General features: G+C 33.2%; 1 protein-coding gene and 1 long non-coding RNA gene across 6 annotated transcripts in view; one reads left to right on the top strand and one right to left on the bottom strand.

Annotated features, from left to right (window-relative positions):
* The window catches only part of WRN (WRN RecQ like helicase), a 140,115-nt gene that overhangs the window by 50,370 nt on the left and 65,533 nt on the right, over positions 1 to 24,212 (top strand). For all 5 annotated transcript variants that reach the window (XM_035699760.2, XM_025421731.3, XM_025421640.3 and 2 more), the window contains 9 exons: positions 3,540 to 3,966; positions 5,625 to 5,705; positions 8,047 to 8,185; positions 9,459 to 9,534; positions 10,884 to 10,951; positions 11,239 to 11,347; positions 12,154 to 12,222; positions 16,799 to 16,881; positions 20,689 to 20,795. In XM_035699760.2, the coding sequence (XP_035555653.1) occupies positions 3,540 to 3,966; positions 5,625 to 5,705; positions 8,047 to 8,185; positions 9,459 to 9,534; positions 10,884 to 10,951; positions 11,239 to 11,347; positions 12,154 to 12,222; positions 16,799 to 16,881; positions 20,689 to 20,795 (1,159 nt within the window). The remainder of the gene's footprint in view (positions 1 to 3,539; positions 3,967 to 5,624; positions 5,706 to 8,046; positions 8,186 to 9,458; positions 9,535 to 10,883; positions 10,952 to 11,238; positions 11,348 to 12,153; positions 12,223 to 16,798; positions 16,882 to 20,688; positions 20,796 to 24,212) is intronic.
* LOC112644002 (uncharacterized) lies at positions 3,738 to 8,048 on the bottom strand. The gene is made up of 3 exons (XR_003126079.3): positions 7,708 to 8,048; positions 6,966 to 7,098; positions 3,738 to 3,961 (listed from the first exon to the last, which is right to left on the bottom strand). It is a non-coding gene; the product is annotated as an uncharacterized LOC112644002 (long non-coding RNA).

Raw genomic sequence — 24,212 nt, 5'->3', positions numbered from 1 at the left:
TCTCTGCTCAAAGGATCCCCTTTAATGTTTCTTGCAGGGCTAGTTTAGTGTTCATAAATTCTTTTAGTTTCTGTTGGTCCTGGAAACTCTTTATCTCTCCTTCCATCCTGAATGACAGCCTTGCTAAATAAAGTATTCTTGGCTGCATATTCTTCCCATCTCGTACATTGAATATGTCATGCCAGTTCTTTCTGGCCTGCCAACTCTCTGTGGACAGGTCTACTGTCAGCCTGATAGAAATTTGCTTCAATACATGCATAGAGACTGATCCATAAATTTGAGAAATATCTTTCCAGTTGTTAAATTGTGCATTAAAACATTTAAGGCTTTTCTGTCTGCTTTGTAGGATGTTTTATGAAACAAAGCAAAATAAAATTCAGAAGTCTACAGAAAGTATTTTCAATTCAAAGTTACCTTTTTCTGTAGTGTCTTTCTAATTTTATTTATAGTGTGGTCACTTAAAATGTATAAATAAAACAACTTATTTATTTAGTTGCTTCATTTTTGGAGATTTTGTCTGATTATTAAATAGGAATTTCATGTAATCAGTAGGCTATCAGAACAAGAGGCATTTAGATTTTAAATGCCATTTTATAGCTAAAGCCCTGAATAATTTGAGATATTTGGATTAATAGACATTGGATTACCGGCACCTTGTAGTTAACGGTTTCTGGAACTAGGCATTGCCCTAGGCTTAATTGCTGAATGACTTCATCTAAAAAGCAGCAATACTCTTGAAGAGTGAATGATTACAGTGTAGTTATATATTGAGGCAAAAATACTTTGTAGAATGTCAAGCAGTTAATTGAAATAGAATTCTGATTCTGACAAAATACAATGTTAGTGTATTTCTTTTGGGTGAGATTTGTGATCTATTTTGATTTTGGTATTTCAAAATATGATATAGAGATTCAGCTCTTTTTCAAAGTTCTTTTTCCCCCAGCAATTTATTTTAATAGTTTTTATGTAACAATTTCTGGAAAACATAACTGTCAAATGGGGACAGGTAACAATAAAACCATTTCATATTCTATTTTACATTTTTCCCTCTATGAGCAAAAAATAATCACTTTACATAATGTTTACATGTATTTCAGATTTTTGTTCTAGCAGTTAAACAATCTGTTGAATGTAAATTATGTCTGCTTAATGTTGTACTTTGTAATAACAGAGCTAAATAGGTTTTCTTAAAACTTGAGAATGGGAAGTAATTGGATTCATTTTTAGTGAAGAAAGATCTTGGCAGGTTTCAGTGTCAAACGAGGACTAGTTAAATTTCTTACTTCAGATTCTTTGTAAGAAGTGTATAGTAATACTTAACTTACCAAATTACACCTCAGAACCAGAGAGGGACAAAAAAGACCTCTGAGTGCTAAAATACATGCCATAAGCATGAATTCAAACTCATTTAACTACGTTTCCAGTGGAGTGCATGAAGGCACATTCAGAGTGTATTTGCTTTTCATTTATAGATATAGTTTGACAAACTTGGCTATCTAGTTAAAATGAAAACCAGGTATCACTAAGAAATGATATGCACATGAACACAGCTAGAAGTTACAGCTGGCAATCTGTGAGAGTAGACAACAGTAGAAAAATCAGAACTGAGAACTTTTAAGATAGAGCAGTTTGTGTTTTGTTACCGAAGGGAACAGCTTTATGCTCCAGTGAACCTGGAAGATATTGGATTGTATGGTACTACTTAGTCATTGATTTAAATTCATTACACATCTGTTGTATTGCTGTCATGTACTTAACATTCTGTGGGGTGCTGATTAGCTTTCTGTAGGCTAATATTCGTTTATAACAATCATAAGAAAGAAGGAAAAGTATATTGTCTTACTGAAGAAGACAGCCTTTGATATTTGTTAAACAGTTACCTTACATGAGACATGTCATTCTATGACATTAGCACAGAATAAATGAGCTCTTACAGTCTTATCAATCTATATGTCACTGTTGCTATGTTTATGTGTTACAACATTCCCATGCATGTAACAATTACATGGTGTCACATATCTGTTCTTCCTAAAGTATTTATCTACAAATCTCATATTTGAACACCTGTGTATAATGCTAAGTGTTCTTTATAAGATTTGAAAAGTTTTAGAATGTTAGATTAGTTTTTAGGTTTTGAATTTGATTTCGATTTTGTTTGTATTGATGTAGAGTTGTCAGCTTAAGCTTGAGCTCAGCTTTGGTGCTATTTTTAGTTGGAAAAAAATCATGAAACAACTCAGCATTTTTGATAGTTTATTCCCATAAATGATCAAATTTTTATTCAGATCATTAATATAAAATTTTAAAAGTCATATTGGATTTTATTAAGTATTGTTTTAAATACAGAAGAATTAGAAGAGCTAAACAAAAGTGTTAAATAGGAAAACTGTCTTATATTCCCTTTTTTCTCTCTAACCTTTGCTTTTATGAGGTAACTAAAAATTGCTTTAATAAACCCTATAACCAACAGATACAGTGCCTTATTTTATACTCTAGCAGTGGTTTTCCTTTGCAGTTAATCAGGTTTGGTTATAAATAGCTGTTTAAAGTCACTTAGTTAAAATGTCATATGAGCAATTATAATTAAGGAATTAAGAAATCCATATTATGTTTGTTCATGTACAACTTCTCCATATTTTCTTGTTATATTTGCACACTGATTTTTTTTTTTTTACTGTTCTAGAGAAATGTGTCTGGTTTTATGATTATTGGACATGCACAACAGCATCATTTTGAAATGATAACACAAGCACTCTTATGTGTTACAGTTGGGACTAGTATTTGATCAGTAAATTGAATCAGTTAAAACATAGGATCATAAAAATTTTCTTTTAACTTAATATATTAGTGTATATTTGTTTCCCAATGTTTCAATATTCATCCTGGCTTTTTCATTAAATATAGGACTGCTCTTTGGAGTTCTGCAGAGTGGTTCTTGTTTAAAGTACACCCGTAATGTATCATTTGCAATTTCTAATTTTAGCTTTTTTAAAGTGGAGTGAAAACTTAAAACACTGGAAACAGTCTGAATGAAGAGTCCTGGGAGTTTTTAAGATTTTTCCTACAAACTTTTATAGTTGTTCTGGCTGTAGTTAATCAGGCAGAATCTTTTTTTTTTTTTTTTAAGGAAATTTGCTGCATCTTTTGATATGTTCAACTTAAAAATTTTTTTAGGTGGTGATGTATCATTGATTTGACTTACTTTTAATTAAATTAATTACCACAAAAAATATAACTGGCATAAAGAATTAGTTTGGGACCAAACACTGCTGACACTTAATAAGCATACAAGTCAACAAGCATATAAGCATGTGTGCTTAGTAAGTGTACAAGTTGAATGCAGAAGTACCTTGCTGTACTGGAGAGTGAACCATAGTTGAAAGCATATGGTGACTATTAGGGAATGAAGAATAACTTTAATCCAATGTGTCCTTTAAATGAAGATCAATTTAGAAAGCTTGTACTTATTAAAAAGCATTACAATTGTGCTGATACTGATTGAAGTTAAAGTTGAATTATACTTTCTTAATTTTTTTTAGGGTTTCTCTACTATTAAGTGCTATTTCAGAAAATCTGTATTCATTGAGGAAGATGATAATTGGTTCTCCTGAGGCCGAATTGAGGCACAGCACTAATGTTCACTTATTATCATTGGGAGATCCAACTGCTGATGAAGTACAGCAGAAACAAATTAGAGAACATAAATTTTTTCCTAAAGTTAAAGATGAGACTTGGGACACAACATTTGATAATTTAATTAAACATGATGAAGGAACCGAACCTCAAAACAAAGTGAAACAAAAAGAAGATGGACTTGAAGATGGATTAGAAGTTGGCAATAAATTGAAAACGAACACAGAAAGAATTTGTTTGATGTCATTAGATATAACAGAACACGAACTCCAGATTTTGGAACAGCAGGCTCAGGAAAAATTTCTTAATGATGTCACTTGCAAATCTCCTGAGGTAATAAAAAAGAGAAAACAATGTTCATTCATTAGTAGGGGTTGGCTGATTTTTTTTTTTTTTCTGTGAAAGGACAGATAGTAAACATTTTAGGCTTTGCTGATCACACGATTTCTGATGTTTCTATTCAATTAAAACTTAGTTATTGCAAAATAAAATGTATAAAATTCTACCAAATATGGGCATCATAAGTAATTTTCTAAACTAATAAAAGCAAAAAGATAAAAGAATATAGCTATATGATGTCTCATTTTATGGTTTGTCTTTACAGTAAAAGGAGCACAAGAATTTCTCTAATACAACTTCACACTATTTCAAAAATTATTCTTAACTTAGCCAAGAGAAAAACAACCTCACCAATTAAACTACTCAGAACATAATAATGAGAAATCTAAACATGAAGTTGACAGAGAATATAGAATGTTTCACAACAATCTGTTAAAAAAAAATAGGTCATTGGCTCTTCAGATAACAATAAAGGTTGGTGTCAGGCAAAAACACTAGTTTATTAGAAACTCTCTTACTTTACTAATAGTAGTAAAGAAAATCTTATATGAGGAAATATAACTACTCCCAAAAGATCAAGTTTAGAAAAGTAAACACTAGAATAGATACCTCTGCTTTTTGTGGAAAAGCAGAGGTATCTATTACATAAAAATCAGAAGAAATGCTAAAATAGCAAAATACAACAAATGTATACTGACACTTTAAAATCTTTCCACTACAAGACCATAAACTGCTGCTTATTGTTCCTAAGTCAAAAGCAGCAAACTATATAGCTCATAAGCCAAATTCAGCCCACTAATCAGGTCATGATCTCAGCATTGTGAGATTGGGCCCCATGTGGGCTCAACCCTGGGCATGGAGCCTGCTTAAGATTTTCTCTCTCCCTCTCCCCCTGCACCCCATAGAGAAATAAATTAAAAAAAATAAAATCCATTTTTAAGACTTGATTTTTGCAGATTAGTTATAGCTATGCTTCCTTTTCTTACTTCCAATTTAAAGATTAGACTTTTTTGGGGATCCTTCTACATTTCTTTTATATAGGGTTCCCATGCTGTTGGACACTTCCTAGGGTTTGCCAAATTATTGTAAAGTTTTCTTATATTCAAACATTGGCAATAGCTGATTAACTTATCTGACACTTTTTCAAATATGTAGATACTGTTTGTAAAATAGTGATTTATTTAAAGGTATTATTACAGTTGTAGTAGTTTTTTGTGGTCTTTTTAAAATTAATGGATATAAAAGAACAACTTGTTCTTGGAATAGAGTAGAATTTTTCAACATTGTAAAGAGGTTCTTGTACTCAAGTTGGGACACACTGATATTGCTTAAACCATTGTTAACCTCGTGACTTTTACTCTCTCTTAAATTGTGGGCTTTATATCAAGTCTGTTTGTCCCTCTTGTCTGTCTTTCCAATTATATTTCTTTCTCTTTTTGTTTCTCTTTATTCTCCTTCCTTTCTTCCTTACGACCCTATCTCCTTTTCTGTGCCTCATATAAACATCTAAATATGTAATATAAATTTATCTATTAGAGAGGAAGAGGAAATTGTCTAAAGATATTTAGTGTATTAGAACTTTAATTTGTAGAAAACAGGGTATGGAGCCAATTATACTGGAAAATTAATGTTTGAAATATATTTTTTTAAAGCATTTATCTTCCAAAGATAATGAAGAGGATCTATCTTATGTAATTGAAAGCGATGAAGATTTAGAAAAGGAAATGATTAAGGTATGTTTGAAATTATGGAAATTTACTTCCAGTTCTTTAAAAAAGGACCTTTATTTATGTAAGATACTACCTAATTCTAAATATCCCCTCACAGTGAGATTACTATCAATTATGTAACCATTAGATTTTGTTTTCATTTCATATTTGTTTATATCTTTTTATGGTCTATGAATAATATTTTAGTAGTATACTAATTTTTACATATTAGAAAACATATTCCTGTCAGGTTACTTCTTTTAAATCTTTTCCTGGAGGGACGCCTGGGTGGTTTAGAGATGCCTGGGTGGCTCAGTGGTTGAGTGTCTGCCTTTGGCTCAGGGCGTGATCCTGGATCCTGGTATCGAGTCCCACGTCAGGCTCCCTGCACGGAGCTTGCTTCTCCCTCTGCCTGTGTCTGTCTCTCTCTCTGGGTCTCATGAATAAATAAATAAAATCTTAAAAAAAAATAAATCTTTTCCTGGAACGTCAATAGTGATTTTGCTCTCCGCTATTGGATTAGGTTTCTTTTTCTTCCCATCTCTGTGTATCCCCTTTTATTTGAGAGTTCTTTTGTTATACATTCAATATTCTTTATTTCTCTTGGTCTTATTTACTATGGATATATTATTACATATAATTTTCTAGTGTTAGATTATTTCATTTTCCCCTATTTTATTTTCAAAGTTGAAAAAATATATATTTTAATTATATGTATTTTTTAACACTTTACAAAACCTCCAGTTTCTTTGTCAGGTATGAACCAGGGATAGACAATAAGAAAGAAAAACTTAAATTTATCCAAATTAGTTGAATATAAACACGGAAGTTCATCATTATACATGCCTTGTATTCCTCATCTTTAGGTTGATATGATTTTTTGTTCTTTTTTTTAATGAAATGAGATTAGGTTTCTGATTCTTTAGTTTTGAACAAGAGTAGTGGGTAGTGATTAGGAATGTGGATTCTAAATTTAGATGTGGGTTCAAATCCCAGCTTCTCCTTTTTTTTTTTTCCCCAGCTTCTCCATTTATTTGCTCTGTGACTTTGGGCAAGTTTCTTAGTCCTTTTGATACTCAGTTAAGAGCTGTTATTACTTAAGGTGTTATTTGTGAAGAGCTTAGCACAGAGCCTGGCATTTCTTAAGTGTTTAATAAAGACTAGCTAATAGTAATAATAGGATATAAATACTAAATCATATGCCTTCATTGATTAGCCATTTCTCTGAGGAATGGTGTTCAAGTAGCATATTTATAGGACACTTGCAGTCTTCCACAAACTTACATTGTATAGTGACTCTCTTAGAAGGCAGTTTGGGTGCAATATGAGAGAGCTGTATTTTCAAAATGTTTTCTAAGTATATTTGTTGACTTGAATAAAGAATCAGCAGGAGAATCACTCTTTTTCTTTTCCAGGCCTGAAATGAATACATTTTTTAGAAAACCATTAAAATCAAATTTATTAAATGGGAAGTTTAATAAAAAGAGAAAATGAGGGGATCCCTGGGTGGCTCAGCGGCTTAGTGCCTGCCTTTGGCCCAGGGTGTGATCCTGGAGTCCCGGGATCGAGTCCCATATTGGGCTCCCTGCATGGAGCCTGCTTCTCCCTCTGCCTGTGTCTCTGCCTCTCTCTCTCTCTGTATGTCTCTCATGAATGAATAAATAAAATCTTAAAAAAAAAAAAAGAGAAAATGAGAGCTGTGATTTAATAATTCTTCCTGTCTCTTTTCAGTAGAAAACTGTGCAGATGAAACAATTTTGAAATATCCTAAATTCTTTAAATAGATAATCTTCATTTGGGGGAGAAAGTCCACTATTGTCAAGCCAAAATAAAGAGCAACTTTAATTACATTTGTAATATTCCATTCCTAAAATTATTTGAATCTTTTATTGTTTTCATAATTCACATAAACAAATTCACATAATTCACAAAAAACACATTAAATTTTTGTTTACTATTTAAGTCTTATACTGACACATGATATAGAGAAACTCATTACAAAAATAACAGTAAAATCCACACTTACCTCTTGGCAATTGAAAATACTGAAGTATGATAAAGAAAAAACAGTTTTAAATTCAAATTTTATTCAGAATTTTGATAACTTTCCCCACAGGCATTTCATGATATGCTATTAACGAACTCTGTTTATGCTGGAAGTATTCCATCTTTGGCCTTATGCCTTAGAAACCATTCTTGAGCACATATTTAAACTAGAGCACACATGTTCTTTTGTGGTATTGGTTGCACATCTGCCAGCTTTGAACAAAATTGTAGGTTCTGTTAATAATACTTCTTTTGTGTTTGGTGAAAAAGATACGACACTGTCAATGGTTTTGCTTTTAAGATTTCTTTAAACTTTCAGTCTTTAGAAAATTTAAATACTGGCATGGCAGATCCAATTCATTCAAAATGCATAAAAATGGAAGGAAATCTGGATGTTCCTTTTGAAGATGATGAAGATGAGATTGAAGCTATTGAAGAAGAAGATGATAATGTTGAAGGTAAGCACTGTAACATGTTTGAAATGGTTCACCTTTGATACCTACTGCTGACTCTAATTTAGGGTCCAATTTTTAAACATTTTGCAGGCAAGGGTTTTGTGGCATATAATTAATGAGGTCCTAAAAACTTGTCCTTAAGTCGTTTAGTGTTTGGTCTTTATAAAGGACAATCTTAACCATTTATGAAAGTAGGTGTATAGAAGTGTGGTGCTATTTGGCCCATTTGGTGATGTGAAACTTTTCATCCTGAATTTTATGTTTTGTCTAAATAATATAAAATCAATAAGAATCATTAGTTAAGAACTTATATTAAATGTTATTGTTAAAGGCATAGATACATGGTGTCTGTTCTTTGGGAGCTTATTCCTTTAAATAAGTGGCACAGTGTCAGATAGCTAATATTCATACTCTGTATACCAATGAACCTCATATTATTCAAGTGTAAATAACAATATTCATTATGGTAAACCATGAGGTCTTCTCAAAAAGTAGAACAGTCTAGAACTATATTCATCAATGTTATAATGTGGGAAAATTAAAATACATATCGTAGGTGGGAAGTATATGAATATGTTAAAGAAAATGTTATTTCTTTGTTTTCTTGTATTAATGAAAGCATAACATCTTCAAATCAATTTAGTTCTCTACTTAGAATTGTTAAACCTGAAAAATGTAATAATCAATTTTCATTGTTTATAGACGAATAGTCTTGATTCTTTGCTTTGCTCTTTCTTAGCCACTCATGAACTTTTCAACCTGAGTAGATAAAAATCAGTTGAGTAAAATCAACATAATCAGCTGTTGTGCAGTTAGAATTGTGGTCAAAGATTTGTTGGAGTGATAACTAAAATGAAGATTTTATTTTATCTGTGGATTTTATTTGTGATAGTAATGTAATTTCTGATTACTATTAATTGAAAGTTACTGTATTATGAAATTCACATTGGTATATCGCTTGCCATGGTTAGGTTTAAATGTTAGGTTTTAGAACTATAGCAAATTCCAAAACATCATTTTCTTATAGTGTTGGCAAAGTGTGAATCATTTTGTAATGGAACCACAAAGTTCTTCTAATCCTTAGCATTAGGTAATAAAGTGTTTAACTAAAATCCTGACTGGTATCCAGAAGACTGAATTGGTTGGGTTTAAAAGACAGGAAACAGTATCCTTTAGTAATTAATTATGACATTCTTTAAAAGAAGCCAATGAAATAAAATTTTTATTCCCTATCACTTTTATTTTAACATAAATGCCCATTTTATTTTATTTTAAGACTATTCATTACCAAGACCTAATGCAAGGCAAATTAATTTCCTCAAGATCTATTTTGGCCATTCCAGTTTTAAACCGTGAGTATAATCTCAGTTAATTAAGTTGCATATTCACAATTTTCTTCACAAAGGAAAGATGGCAAATAATCCATCTGTTAAATATAATAGCATAACTTCACTGTAATTTGTACATTCCACACTATTTCCTGTAACTATGAAGTTATTTTAAAATAATATTTATATAAAATTCATATCTACAGATTGTTTTTCAAAGAGAAGAAAATAATTTTCTTTACCGAAAATAGAGTTCTGTGTAGAAGCTAGTTTAAATAGATTAATAAATTCACCTTAATTTAATGTTGACTTGTTTTTCATTAAATAAGTATCTGTGTGTCTAGTTCGTACATTTTATTGTCCAAAGCATGCTGATGTAATAGAAATTCGTAAGACAACAGTTTGAAGAACAGTGGTAATCTTATCAGTTTTAATATATTCAAATATATATCTAAGGGGGCACATATATAGGTATTAAAATGAGATGAATAAAAATGAGGTGAGGAACAGGTAAATTTGAATAAAACTAATAAGAATGTAAAAATCTAGACTGGATTTTTTCCTACTCTGCAAATTTAAAATTTAACCCATGGAAGGATTTCTTTCCTCTTTTCTTTGATCTTAATTTTTCTTTTATATTAAACTATGTCCTACATACAGAATAGTGCACATAAATGTATAGATCAATGAATTTTTACAAACTAGGCACCCTGGGTAACCAGCACTCATGTAAGAAAAAATAGGTCATTATCAGCACATTAGAAGATCACTTTTCCTATTGATTTTTCCCTCAACATTTTATTAAAAAATTTTTCAAAGAGTAAAGCTGAAAGAATTTTTTTTACTATGAATACCTGTATATTCAACATTTTAGTATACTTGCCTTATCATATATCCATCTGTCACCTCTCTGTCCATTCCTTCATCTACCATATACCATTTGAAGGTCATAGTTGTGAAGTCAGCTTGAATGGGAGCTTGATCAAATGGACCTTTTTGTTTTAATGTCCCAGGGTTTATACATTTTTTTATATTGAAGCTCAAAAGTGTAAAAATTCTCTTAGAGGGGCACCTGGGTGGCTCAGTTGGTTAAGCTTCTGACTCTTGGTTTTGGCTCTGGTTGTGATCTCCAGGTGGTTAGATTGAGCCCCTTGATGGCTCTGTGCTCAGCATGGAATGTGCTTGAGATTCTCGCCCTCTGATCCTCCCTCCACTCTTGTGTGTGCGTTCTCTCTAAAATAAAATAAATAAGTAAATACAATCTTTAAGGAAAAAAATTCTATTAGAGGTAGTGAAAAAATTAAATGTGTTTCAATTTTTTCTTGGGTTTCTTGTTAGTAAAACAAAACAGCCTTATGCTTTTTACCCTTCAGGGTTCAGTGGAAGGTGATTCATTCTGTATTGGAAGAAAGGAGAGATAATGTTGTTGTGATGGCAACTGGTAAGTTGTACTTAAGCAATTAACTTAGGCCTCTAAAATATAAAACTTAAAGGTTTTGAAATGCATAATCTTTCATTACACTCTCAAAATATAAATACAAATGCAAATGGTGTAAAATACAGAACAGAGTGATTTGAGATTAGAAACTCAGATTCATGCAGGAATTAGTTCTTAGGAGGATAGCATGTTAGTAGTGACCGTTCATCTCACGTAAGTACATTGTAAGAAGAAATCAGAATACAAAGGCTTTATTTTTATTTCTGTCAGGATATTATTTTTATTTCCAGGATATGGAAAGAGTTTGTGCTTCCAGTACCCACCTGTGTATTCAGGGAGGATTGGTCTTGTCATCTCTCCTCTTATTTCTTTGATGGAAGACCAAGTGCTCCAGCTTAAGTAAGTAATGTTTCCATGTTTCCTTCCTTCTTCCCTCCCTTCTTTACTCCTTCCCTCACTTTCCCTTCCTCCCCCACTTCCTCTCTCTCTGTCTCCTTCCTTCACTCCCTTCCTTCTATTTTTAAATAATCTCTACACCCAATGTGGGGCTTGAATTTACAATCCCGAGATGAAGACTCTCAGGCTCTACTAAGCCAGCCAGGTACTCCAGTAATGTTTTCATTGCCACATTTTCACCCTTTTTTTCCTTCCATAAGGAAACATAATCTATCATGTACATTAAAATCTACTTCCCAGTAAAACATTTCTATGAATGTTACTCTGTTTTTCTTAGTGATAAAGGACCCTTGGATGGAAGGACTTACCTTCTTTCTTGAGTTCTCTATAAACCAAGGCTACCAGATGGTCCTAATAAAAATTTTTGTAACAGCAAACTCTAAGCCAGTTTACATCCATATCTCAAGATTCTTTTCTCTTTTGGTTACCCTTGCTCTTTAGCTTGGTATGAAGTGTACACATGAAAGTATAATTTTTAGTTACAGAGAAATTTTAAAATTCTTTAATCAGAGTTTATAGTCTTTCTGAAAAACCTGCCCTAACAACCTGCTTTCTAATATGGCCTTTGAAGGAATTTATCAAATTCGTTTACAAAAAGAGTGAGGAAAAAAAAAAAAAAAAAAAAAAAAGAGTGAGGATTACAAAGAAGAGGACTGTTTATCATTATATTTCTTTATTTTTTTGAAGAGAATGAAATTGATCTTTGTAGTGTGTACATGGCTCCAGAATATTTGTTTTTCTTCTTATAGGATGTCCAATATTCCAGCTTGTTTTCTGGGATCAGCACAGTCAAAAAATGTTCTAGAAGATATTAAATTGTGAGTAATTTATATGATTTCTGATTATGTGATTGGGTATCTGTGGTATGTGAGAGAATTTTATACACCAAAAAAATTTAATGTGTGGACGAAATGTTCATGATTAGAATGTTTATTTTGTTTTATAGTAAATTTGCAGAACTGTTCCTTTTAAAATCTTTCAAACTTAAAGAAATCTATTATTTTTAGTTGGACTGTGAAAATAGCTTTGTAGTCATTGTGTTGTAAAATTTTGGTTTTGAACGAGAACCAGGAGAGTGTGTATCTAGTTTTGTCTCATTTTACATATGAGGAAACTGAGGCCCAGAGAAAATAATTTGCCTAAAGTCATTCAGTGAATTAATGGCTGAGCAGGGACTGGATTCTAGATCTCTTGCCCCACCAATTCTTTCATGGCATAATTCCAAATAAGAATAAAATCTCAAACACATGCAAAAATATGTGTGTGTATAGATTAACATATTATGTATCTTATTAATAAATACACATATACAAATGTATTTACCCAGTTTTGATAAATGCATACAAATGTATCATCCAAACCCCTATCAAGATATAATAGAGTATTACTGTGACTCCAGAAAGTTGCTTCATGTCATGTCCCTTTCCAGTCTGTCCTCCTATCTCCATTTTAAAGCAGACCACTGTCTAATTTTTTTCTACCATACTTTTGTCTGTTCTCAAACTTCATGTAGATGGATTCATATAATATGAATTTTTGTATAAATTTTTTTACATTCAGCAAAATATTTAGAGAATTCTTCATATTGTATCTGTATTTTTTTAATACTTCAGAGTGATGTCATTGTATGAAAATACCATAGTTTGTATTTTCATTTCCTTATCAGTAGATGCCTAAGCTGTTTGTAGTTTGGGGCTATTACTCATAAAGGTGCTATGAATATTTCTATAAAATTTTTTTTATATAAAATTTTTTTGAGTGTATATTTTCTTTTTAAACATTTTAAATCACCTTTATTGAGGTATAATTGACATACAATCATTTTTACATACTTAAGTGCATAATTTGGTAAGTTTGGCATATAAACACCCACAAAACCATCACCACAGTCCAAATGATGAACATATATCTATCATCCTCAAAGTTTGCTCATACCTTTTTGTAATCCATTCCCCTCACTTTTTCTTACCTTCTCTACCCCACTTATGTAACTACTAATCTAATTTCTATTACTCTAGACTAGCTTATGTTTCCTAAAATTGTACATAAACAGAATCAGTGATGCAATATGTGGTCTTGTTTTGTCTGGTTTAAATCACACAGCATAAGTACTTTGAGATTCATCCATCTTGTTGCATGTATCAATAGGTCATTCCTTTTTTAATGCTGAATAGATAATATTATGTGGATATGTCACAATTTGTTTCATCTCTTCAGCTGTTGATAGACATTTGCATTGTTTCCATTTTTGGGCTGTTATAAATAAAGCTGCTCTGAGCATTTGTATGCACATCTTTTTATGGACATATGTTTTCATTTCATTGGTATAAACCAAGGAGTGGAGTCATTGGATCATGTGGTGAATAATACTTAACTTATTTTTCTGATTGAGATAAATTTATGTAATACTCATCATTTTAACCATTTTAAATGTGTATAGTTCAGTGGCTTTTAGTACAGTCACAATTGTTGTGCAGCCATCACCACTATTTAATTCCAGAACATTTTCATCACCCCCGCCAAAAACCTCAGTATCCATTAAGCAGTCATTCCCTAGTGTCCTTCCTCCCACACCCCTTCAAACCACTAATCTAATTTCTGTCCTTGTGATTTACCTACTCTGGACATTTCATATGAATAAACTTAGTATGTGACCTTTTGTGTTTGGCTTCTTTCATTTAGCATAATGTTGTCAGTACGTGATTTCTTTTTATGGATGAAATAGACATGCCATATTTTGTTTATCCATTTATTAACGATAGACATTTAGGTTGTTTTCACTTCTGGGCTGTTAGGAATAATTGTACTGTGAACGTTTCTGTGTAAGTTTTTACATGAGGATATGTTTTCTTGATTTTGTGTGGGTACCTATGAGTGGAATTGCTGGGTCATAGGTAATTCTGTGTTGACTTTTTAAGAAACTGCCAGACTTTCTGATAATGATTGTACCATTTTCTGTTGCCAGTGTCAGGGTCTGAGAATTCCAGCACTGTCTCTTCTCTGCCGTTGCTTGATATGTGGCCCGTCTTAATTTTAGCCATTCTAATAGGATCTCTGTGTGATTTTAATTTGCATTTCCTTAATGACTAGTGATGTGGATCATCTTCTCATGCATTTATTGGCTATCTTTGAGGCTTCTTCTTTGAGGAACTGTCTATTCATATCTCTTGCCCGATCCTTATTGTTGTTTTTCCCTTACTGAGTTTTGATTGTCATTTATGTATTCTGAATACAAATTCTGTATTGGTATATGCTTTGCAAAAATTTTCTTCTAGTTTGTGATTTTTCTTTTCATTCTCTGAACAGTTCTTTTACATTATGAAGTCTAGTCTGTCTATTTGTTCTTTTATGGATTTTGCTTTTGGTGTGGAATATAAGAAACCTTTGCCTATCTCAGGATCACAAAGACTTTCTTTTATATTTTCTCCTAAAAGTGTTACAATTTTAAGGTTTACATTTAGGCCTACAACCCATTTAATGTAAATTTTGTGTATTGTAGTAGTTATTGATTATAATTCATTTTTCTCATAAGGATATCCAATTGTTCCATCTCCATTTGTTGAAGGTAGTGTTCTTTCTCCACTGAATTGTCTTTGTACCTTTGTCAAAAATAAAATGACTATATATACATGGGTCTATTGCTCCACTCTTTGTTCTCTGTTCTATCAGTCTCTTAGACCATCTGAGTTGGTGTCTTAATTACCATAGCTTTATAATAAACCTTGAAATCAGGTAGTTGAAGTCTTCCAATTTTGTTCTTTATTTTCCCCAGAGCGTTTTGTCTATTCTAGGTCCTTCGTATTTCCAAAAGTATTTCAAATTTACCTTTTCTACTCAAATGGAAGCTGGAATTTGCTTGGATTTATCTTGAGTCTAGATTATCTGTTGAGTTAATTGTCCTTATAATTATTATGACTATATTACACTGAAGAAAACAAGGCATGCTAAAGTTAAGTACTTGGCTAAGATGACTTAGCTTCTAAGAAGTAGAATTGAGATTTGAACCTTAGGCGTCTGACATCAGAGCTTTTCTTTTTTCTTTCTTTCTTTCTTTTTTTTTTTTTAAGATTTTTATTTATTTCTTTATTCATGAGACACATACACACACACACACACACAGGCAGAGACACAGGCAGAGAGAGAAGCAGGCTCCATGCAGGGAGCCCAGTGTGGGACTCGATCCCGGGACTCTAGGATCACGCCCTGGGCCAAAGGCAGGCGCCAAACCACTGAGCCACCCAGGGATTCCTTGACATCAGAGCTTTTTATTTATACTGTTTTCCTATGTGAATTAGAATATTGAATTAATTTCATGAGTTTAAAAGCATATCTCTTTTGTTCCTAATTCCTAATGAAAGTAACGTGCTTGGCACACAGTAGATGAAATATTTTAAAGTATTTATATAGGAAATTCATTTTCATTCTATTTAACTTTATCTATGTCTTCACTTGGAAGAATGAAAAGAAGACTTTATGTATTTTAAATGCCCTAGACCTAACTTTTATCACAAACATTATCTTAGTTAGGATTCTATTTGCCCAGAATAGAAAAAAGTAAAGCTAGCGTCAGCAAATACTGAATTTTATATTAAGGATATAGGAATGTATTGTGGATCACACTGAATACAACTTAGCCACTTCTTAGGCAGAGACTTGGATTTGTGTATCAAGAATACAGGAAGTTTTTCTTTTATTTATAGCCTCTGTGTGTCTTCCTTGTTCTTCTGAGAAGATAAGCCTTTTCTTCTTTTCTATTCACAAGGTAGAGAAGACTGCTTTGCAGCTCCTTTTTTCACATATTACAGATCTTGCCATTGGTAGAGACTGAGTGATTGTTTCTTGGTCAGATCCCCAAATTCTAGGACAGAGACTAATTGATTTGACATTGATACAGTGGCTAACCCTGGCCCAACAAGATATATTTAGGCAAGAGAGTAAAATACATAGGAGAAACATGGACACTGTGGGCTTAATCATGGAGTGATTTGCCATGGAGTGGGTGGTAAGGTAATGAGTTGTAGTTCTCCAAGAAAGAGGGTAGTATATGGCTGGATTGCTAGCACATGAAACGTTTACCATAGGCTTGATTGTTTGACTTGTTTGACTGTAGTTTTGGGTCAGACTGTTGGAAATTAAAACCTGCCTTCTAATGTCACCTTAATGCTGAGTACTCTCTGAGTACTCTGTCACTTTTTATTTTGCTGTATTTAAGTGGAATCAAGGAACTAATATATGTGGATATATATAACATGTAACATTCATTTAGTTTTAAGTGGTATAACATTATTTAAAAATTTGTCAGGCATTACGGTTTTAAGTTCTAGTTCATTGGATCATGTTTTCTTTAACTTAGTATATTTCTTATTTCTCTTGTTTATTTGTTTCTTTTTACAGAGGCAAATATCGGATTGTATACATAACTCCAGAATTCTGTTCTGGTAACTTGTTCCTACTCCAGCAACTTCAGGCTGATATTGGTAAGTGGTACGATAGGATCTTTTTATAAGTACTTATTTAATTGAGCTATCCTTTAAAGTTAAATATATGGATGAATATTGCATTTCACTTCTGTTAAAGTTGATTTCAAATAATATTTCCTCCAGGAAGTCTCTGACTTTCCAAGTTGGTGTCTTTCTTCTCTTATCCCCTAGTATCTGTAATTCGTTTTGCCAGAAAAATTAGTATCCTGTGTTATAATTGGCTGTTTATCTCTTTTCTTTGAAATTATAAACCTTTTGAGGAAAAAATGTCCTAGTGCAGTACCTGGCACATAGTAGGGATTTAAATTATTATTGAACAAATGTTGAATCTTAGATTCTATGAAATAATTTCCTTTTTTTCATATTCTGAATTTTTAAAAAAATTTTATTTATTTATTAATGAGAGACACAGGGGCAGAGACACAGGCAGAGGGAGAAGCAGGTTCCATGCAGGGAGCCTGACGCAGGACTCAATCCCCGGACTCCAGGATCAGGCCCTGGGCTGAAGGCGGCGCTAAACCACTGAACCACCCAGGCTGCCCTCATATTCTGAATCTAACTTAAATCACAGTAGTGGTTCTCCATCCTTCTTGTTCACGAGAATCACCTTTCCAACTTTAGAAAAATGTAGTATCCACCAAACTTAAAAATTCTGATTTACCATGCCTGGGGTGGGCTCCTAGCACCTCCTTAAGTTTTTCATGAGTGATTCTGATGTGTAGTCAGGATTGGAAACCACAGTACCTTTGATTATTTGCCACCAGTGAGTATGATTTTAAAAAGTTAGATAGAGCTTATTTCCTAGAAAATGTAAATACAGAATTAGTCAAGTGCTGATGCCCTTTTTTTTTGTACTCAAAAATTTTTGTCTTTTTTTTATTCCTTCTTGATGGCTAGATAAGCACCCAAGAGTTGCAGTCATAGCTACTGTTACTTCAACCATTCAGTTGAACCGACCACTCTTAGTTTCCTAATATTCTATGATCTTATTGTATAATTATATATTAAAATAATTCTGGATAGGTAAATTTTCAACATGGCAACATCTCATTAATGTTTGGTTAGTAGCATATAACTCTAGGAATACATTTAAAATTTTTGTGAGAATGTAATAAAAACAAATTTGTAACTTTTTAGTATATAGTAAATGTGAGCAAAAGAATGAGGGCAAAGTTAACATTTGATTAAATACATTATTAAAGATATATTATCAATTTCTTATCACTTATTGGCATATTATATTTTTGCCTTTAATGGAAGACAAATTTGGTGTGTCTCCTATTAGATTGTATGGAATTCTTAAGGATATTTCAACTTAGGTTAGGCCTAAATACCCTAGATATATGAATTTAATGGCTTTATAGCAAAAGTTACGATCTGTGTCCATGGTGAGCTGGATATGTTTTGTTCCATTTTAGTATTTGCTTTGTTTCTGGGATGGAATTAATTAATTATTAGCTTATTTACTTAGATCCTTTGACAGCTAGTTCTAATTCTTTATTTTTTTTTTGTAATGGATTAAATTATGCACACTGCAATTATTAGAGCAAAACAGTCTGCATAGGATGGATGAAATGCTCTTTTTGGTTGACTCAATGTTGAACAAAAAGGGATAAATTCGTTTTGAAATATTTTTCTTTGGCTTTTGTTTGGAGGAAGTTTTGAAATGCTTGCAAAAGTTGAATCTACTCAGAATTCTATTTGTACAGTAGTCTAACATTTAGCTAATCAGATTTATGCTTTTTATGTTACATTATTTAAGTAGTATGAGTGTATAACAAAAGCAGCAAACATAATTGTGTATGGAGACTCCTTCAAACCAAACACACTTATAATTGTCTTTTGGTTTTAGAATAAAGACTTGAGTGGCAGATATGCCAAAATGAAATATGTATAAAACCTGGGCAGACACTTGGACTTGCAAATTTAAAGCGAAAGTTAGCAAAAGCTTGGTAAACTGTTGGTAAGGGACAAAGTTCAGCTCTATTAATAGGTAGTTAGTTAAGCCTATAATTTTAAGGAAGCTTTTTTTTTTTTAAGATTTATTTATTTATTTATTTGATATGGGGGGGGGACAGAGAGAGAGAGAGAGTGCGCAAGCGCGAGTGCCAGCAAGCACAAGTGCAGGAGCAGAAGGAGCTGTAGGCTGAGGGAGAGGGAGAAGCGGACTCCCTGCTGAGCAAGGAGCCCTATGTGGGACTTGTTCCTAGGACCCTGGGATCATTACCTGAGCCAAAGGCAGATGCTAAAGGAAGGTTTCAAAATAAAAGAAGAAAAAAAAAAAAAAAAAACAAAATAAAAGAAGAGCCATCATGTTTTTTGTAACCTATTTAATTTAAAATCTGGGTCATTTAGTTTCTAAAGCCAAAATTAGTGGTAACATTGAATTTTTCCCTGCTATGCAGTAGCAGCCAGAGAATTTTGATACTAATCAACCTGTATTCATATTTAGTAGGTTTATTTTTTTGCTTTTTCTTTCATCTCTGTCGTATTTGGTAATCTCAGTAAATTGTTATTGGTTGTTTGCTTGTCTGTCTCCTCCTCTTTTAGAATTGTGAGCTTCTCAAGGTTATACAGTACATGTTATTAATCTTTTCCTAGAGAAATGTTTGAGTCATAGTGAGCATTTAATAACTGTAATGGTAATAGTTTGGTGTTTTGTTTTTTATTGAGCAGTCTTTTATGCTAGGCCCTGTCTTAGCATTTTATGTGAATGATCTAACTTAATCTTCAGAGTAATTAAAAAATGTTAGGTACTTCTATATTTACCTTTTATTCGTGGGAAACTGATACTTGGAAACTTAAGTAACTTGCTTAAGGTAATATAGATGTTAGTGGGGGAGCCAGGTTCTGCATCCAGGTAGTCTACTCTAGAACACATATTTGTAATCACCCCCCTAATGGCAGAAAATCATTAATATTCAAATAAATATCAAGTAATGATCTATTGATGGAAAAGATTATTTTTGTCCTAAGTATTAATTTGGTATTGGAGGGCAAAAGCACTATTATCATCCCTTTGAAATATCCAAAGCCATCCATTTTAGTGGATGGTTATACAATAAAGCCCTTTTCTGAAATGCATTACTATATACTATTGACTCCATTTCAGTGTGAGTGTGTGGTGTGGGGGCAAAGTAGAGGGGTTGCTAGGGGAAGAAAGAATGGGTTATATTCTTTCTTACCACATTGGTACATACTGAGATTTAGTTCTTACCATTTTACATTATAAATGTGGATATCATCCTGTCTTCCCATATTGGCATTCTAGAAGAACTCTGTGGTCTAACATGTAATTGGTTATGGACCATGAAGATGCTTATCTTCTCAGGAGGAATATACTCTTTAATCTCTTTTGGTAGCTAATTGATGAGATAAAATTGAAAGTATTACCAAAGAGGAAAAAAAACCCCAACGCTTCTTTTTTAAGGCATTATCATTGCAAATGGTTCATGAATGATAGTTTTGAGGATAAAGTAATATTAATTCCATTTCTTTGAGGAATAATGATGAAAGCTGAAATCTAATAAATAATATTGTTTGAATAATATATAAATGTTTCCTTTTTTTTTTTATCCATATGCCTTTATCCGTGTATCTCCCATCCTTTTTTCTTATAATGATTTTTGGTGTTAACTTGTTGTAATTTATGCTTATATTTTTAGATGAACCAAATACTTTGATTTGAATTATTTTTTCTCCTTTAATTTGATATTTTCAAGTGAAGGTGATATTGACTTAGATGAATTTATTACTTCTTTTTGAACTTTATTTTCCACATTTTTATATTTTTCACTTTTGTAGGTATCACACTTATTGCTGTGGATGAGGCTCACTGTATTTCTGAATGGGGACATGATTTTAGAAGTTCATTCAGGACTTTGGGCTCCCTAAAGGCAATACTCCCATCGGTAAGCCAGCCAAGTGCAGTGTCTTGAAATGACATTCTTATCAAAGGAGAGTCCAGGATTGGGGAATTACCAGAAAGCTGAAGACTTCGCTATGAAAGGGCAAATGAATGGTGAAGCAGGGGAAAGATTTAAAAAAATTCCTAACTTTGGCTTTCCTCTAAGGTTAGTATGTAATTTATTGAGGGATATTATAAAGCAGGGATTGGCAAACCTTTTCTGAAAGAACCAGATAGTAAATATTTAGGCTTTATGGGCCACACATATGGTCTCTGTCACATTTTTCTTTTCTTTTCTTTTCTTTTCTTTTCTTTTCTTTCTTTTCTTTCTTTTCTTTTCTTTTCTTTTCTTTTCTTTTCTTTTCTTTCTTTTCTTTCTTTTTTTTTTTTTAATAACCCTTTAAAAATGTGAAAACTAGGGGAGCCCCAGTGGCACAGCGGTTTAGCACCACCTGCAGCCCACGGCGTGATCCTGGAGACCTGGGATCGAGTCCCATGTTGGGCTCCCTGCATGGAGCCTGCTTCTTCCTCTGCCTGTGTCTCTGCCTCTCTCTCTCTTGCTCTGTGTCTCTCATGAGTAAATAAAATAAAATATTTTTTAAAAAATGTAAAAACTGTTTGCTTGTGGGTCACAACAAAATAGGCTGCAGATTAGATTTGATCTATGGAACACAGACACTACTTTAGAATCATGTTTAGATCATTTTTAATTTTGATGAAGTCTGGTTTATCATTTTTTTCTTTCATTGTGCTCTTCACCTAACTCTAAATCCTGAAGGTTTTCTACTATGATTTTTCCCTAGAATTTTAATAGTTTTATGTTTTATATTTAAGTCTATGATCCATTTTGAATTAAATTTTGTGTAAGGTGTGGGGTTTAGAATGAGGTTCTTTTCTTTTTTTTTTGCCTGTAGATATCCAATTGCTCCAGACCATTTGTTGAAAAGGCTGTCCCTCTTCTGCTGAATCACTTTTAATACTTCATTAGAAATCATTTGGGTATATTTGGATGAATTTACTTCTGGGTTCTTTAGTCTACTATATTAATTTTAAATGAATAAAAAGGTTGATTTATTTAGGTTTTCCTGGTAGTAGTGAAGCTGTCATGTCCCCTGAACCCAAGATTTAATAGTTCTACAAGTAAACTAAGAAAAAGTGTTAGAGATTGTTTGTTATTCTTTTGGTAGATTTTCTAGCTCATTTCCATTGTGTATTAATTATACTTATAGGTAGGAACATTGAGAGTTTCTTTTTGTTAGCTCTTTTCATAAAGATTTGGTTAGAGCAGGCATTAAAATAAAATAATACAAACCAACAAAAATACCTTGAATGTACCAGTTAGCGAGTATATATTGAAAGAGAATCAAACTAGACTGAATTGAGCAACAACTATGGGACTGGCCCTGGGTTAATGCTTTCATCTTGGTTAAGTCTCACAACAAGCCCCCAAGATTAGTATCTTTGTTACCTTTTTGAAACAGTTCTTCACTAGGATAGCACATTCTCTTGGTTCTCTTCTGTCCTTCCTGTATCTTCATTCTGAGATTCCTGTGCTTGTTTCATTTCATCTCCCTGCTCTTTTAACATTGACATGCCGGAAACCTTATCTTTCGACCTGTTCTCTTTCCTTTTTTTTTTTTTTTTTTTTACTTTTTTTAAAATTTATTTACGATAGTCACACACACAGAGAGAGAGGCAGAGACATAGGCAGAGGGAGAAGCAGGCTCCATGCACCGGGAGCCCGACGTGGGATTCGATCCTGGGTCTCCAGGATCGCGCCCTGAGCCAAAGGCAGGCGCTAAACCGCTGCGCCACCCAGGGTTGCCCCCTGTTCTCTTTCCTATCTGCTTTTATGCCCCCTGGTCATTTCATTTCATCTGACACACAGTTTTGAATACCATCTACATGTTGACAACTCTCAACTTTATATCCACCTCCTTGAGTTGATACCAGCAATGTGTGAGTGGTCCAGTTTCTCTGTCTCCTTTAGCATTTGGTATTATCACTATTTTTTATTTTAGCCATTTTATAGAATACACACACACACACACACACACTTATTTAAAGGTAACTGTCTATTTAGCATCTTTCTACTTAGATGCCTAATAGGCGTCTCAAACTTAACCTATTCCTCTGACTGCCTTTCTGATTTTCTCTCAATCCCAGACCTGCTCTTCCCTCAGTTTCCTCCATGTCATTTAATAGCAGCCCATCCTTGTAGTACTCAGGCCAAAAATTTTAAACTCTCCTCATTTTCTCACACTCCACTCTACATTTAAATAGTGAGGAAATCTCATGAGGTCTTCAGAATATATATATACTGAATCTAATAATTTCTCTCTCTCGATCTGTGTCACTGCCCTGCTACAAGCTACCATATCCATTCTGGTGCATTATTGAAGCAGTCTTGTCATTGGTCTTCCTGTTCTTACTCTTTCCCCTCTTTCGTTATTTCAGTACAGGATCCAGAGTGGTCCTTTTAGAATAAGTCAGAGAGGTCATATTTTCTGCTAAAAATCAACTAGCAGCAGACTATTTCACTGAAATAATGACAAAAGTCATGATAAATGTCTTGTGTGATCTGGTCTTCCATTTTGTCTTTGACTCCATTCTCTACTACTTGTCTTCTCATTCACTGTCTTCTCATTCACTCTAGCCACATCATTCTTGTTGATATTCTTCAAAATTGAGCATGTTCCTACAGTAGGGCTTTGTTCCCGCTCTTCTCTTTCCCCGAGAGAGATTTACTTACTTATTTATTTATTTATTTAAAGATTTATTTATTTATTTGAGGGAGTGTATGAGAGAGAGCCCATGTGCAAGCAAGGGGAGGGGCAGAGGAAGAGGATCTTCAAACAGACTTCCTGTTGAGTACAGAGCCTGACTCGGGGCTTAATCTCAGGACCCATGAGATCGTGACCTGAACTGAAACCAAGAGTTGAACACTTAATCGACTGAGCCACCCAGACGCCCCTCCCTGAATACATTTCACATGGAGTGATTCCTTTTCTCCGGTCTTTGCTGAAATACTCATTTTTCATTTAGGCCTCCTGGGCCACCATATTGAAAATTTCAAGTTAATTTCCCCCTCTGACATTCGACATTCCTCATATTCCTTTGCTGTTTTTTTTACAGCACTTATAACTGTTAAACTTACTGTATTTTTTGTCTGTTGTCTTTGGGTCCCCACCAGGATATTCTCTGTGGGGGATAGACTTTTGATGGTTTTGTTCATATAATCTAGAATAGGACCAGGCACATAGTGGGTGCTCCATAAATACTTGGGTAAATGAATAAATGAATTCCAATGAGAAAGCCAAGAATCAGAGAAGTCACTTTCCCACACAGGGTGGTGGAGTTGGGCTGTAGCTTCACAGTGGGACACTGTGCTGGTTTCTCAGACAAGTGATGTGAAAGAGGT

The sequence above is a fragment of the Canis lupus genome, chromosome 16 (assembly GCF_003254725.2).
Source record: "Canis lupus dingo isolate Sandy chromosome 16, ASM325472v2, whole genome shotgun sequence".
Classification (NCBI taxonomy): domain Eukaryota; kingdom Metazoa; phylum Chordata; class Mammalia; order Carnivora; family Canidae; genus Canis; species Canis lupus.
This window is presented reverse-complemented; position numbering and strand designations above follow the sequence as displayed.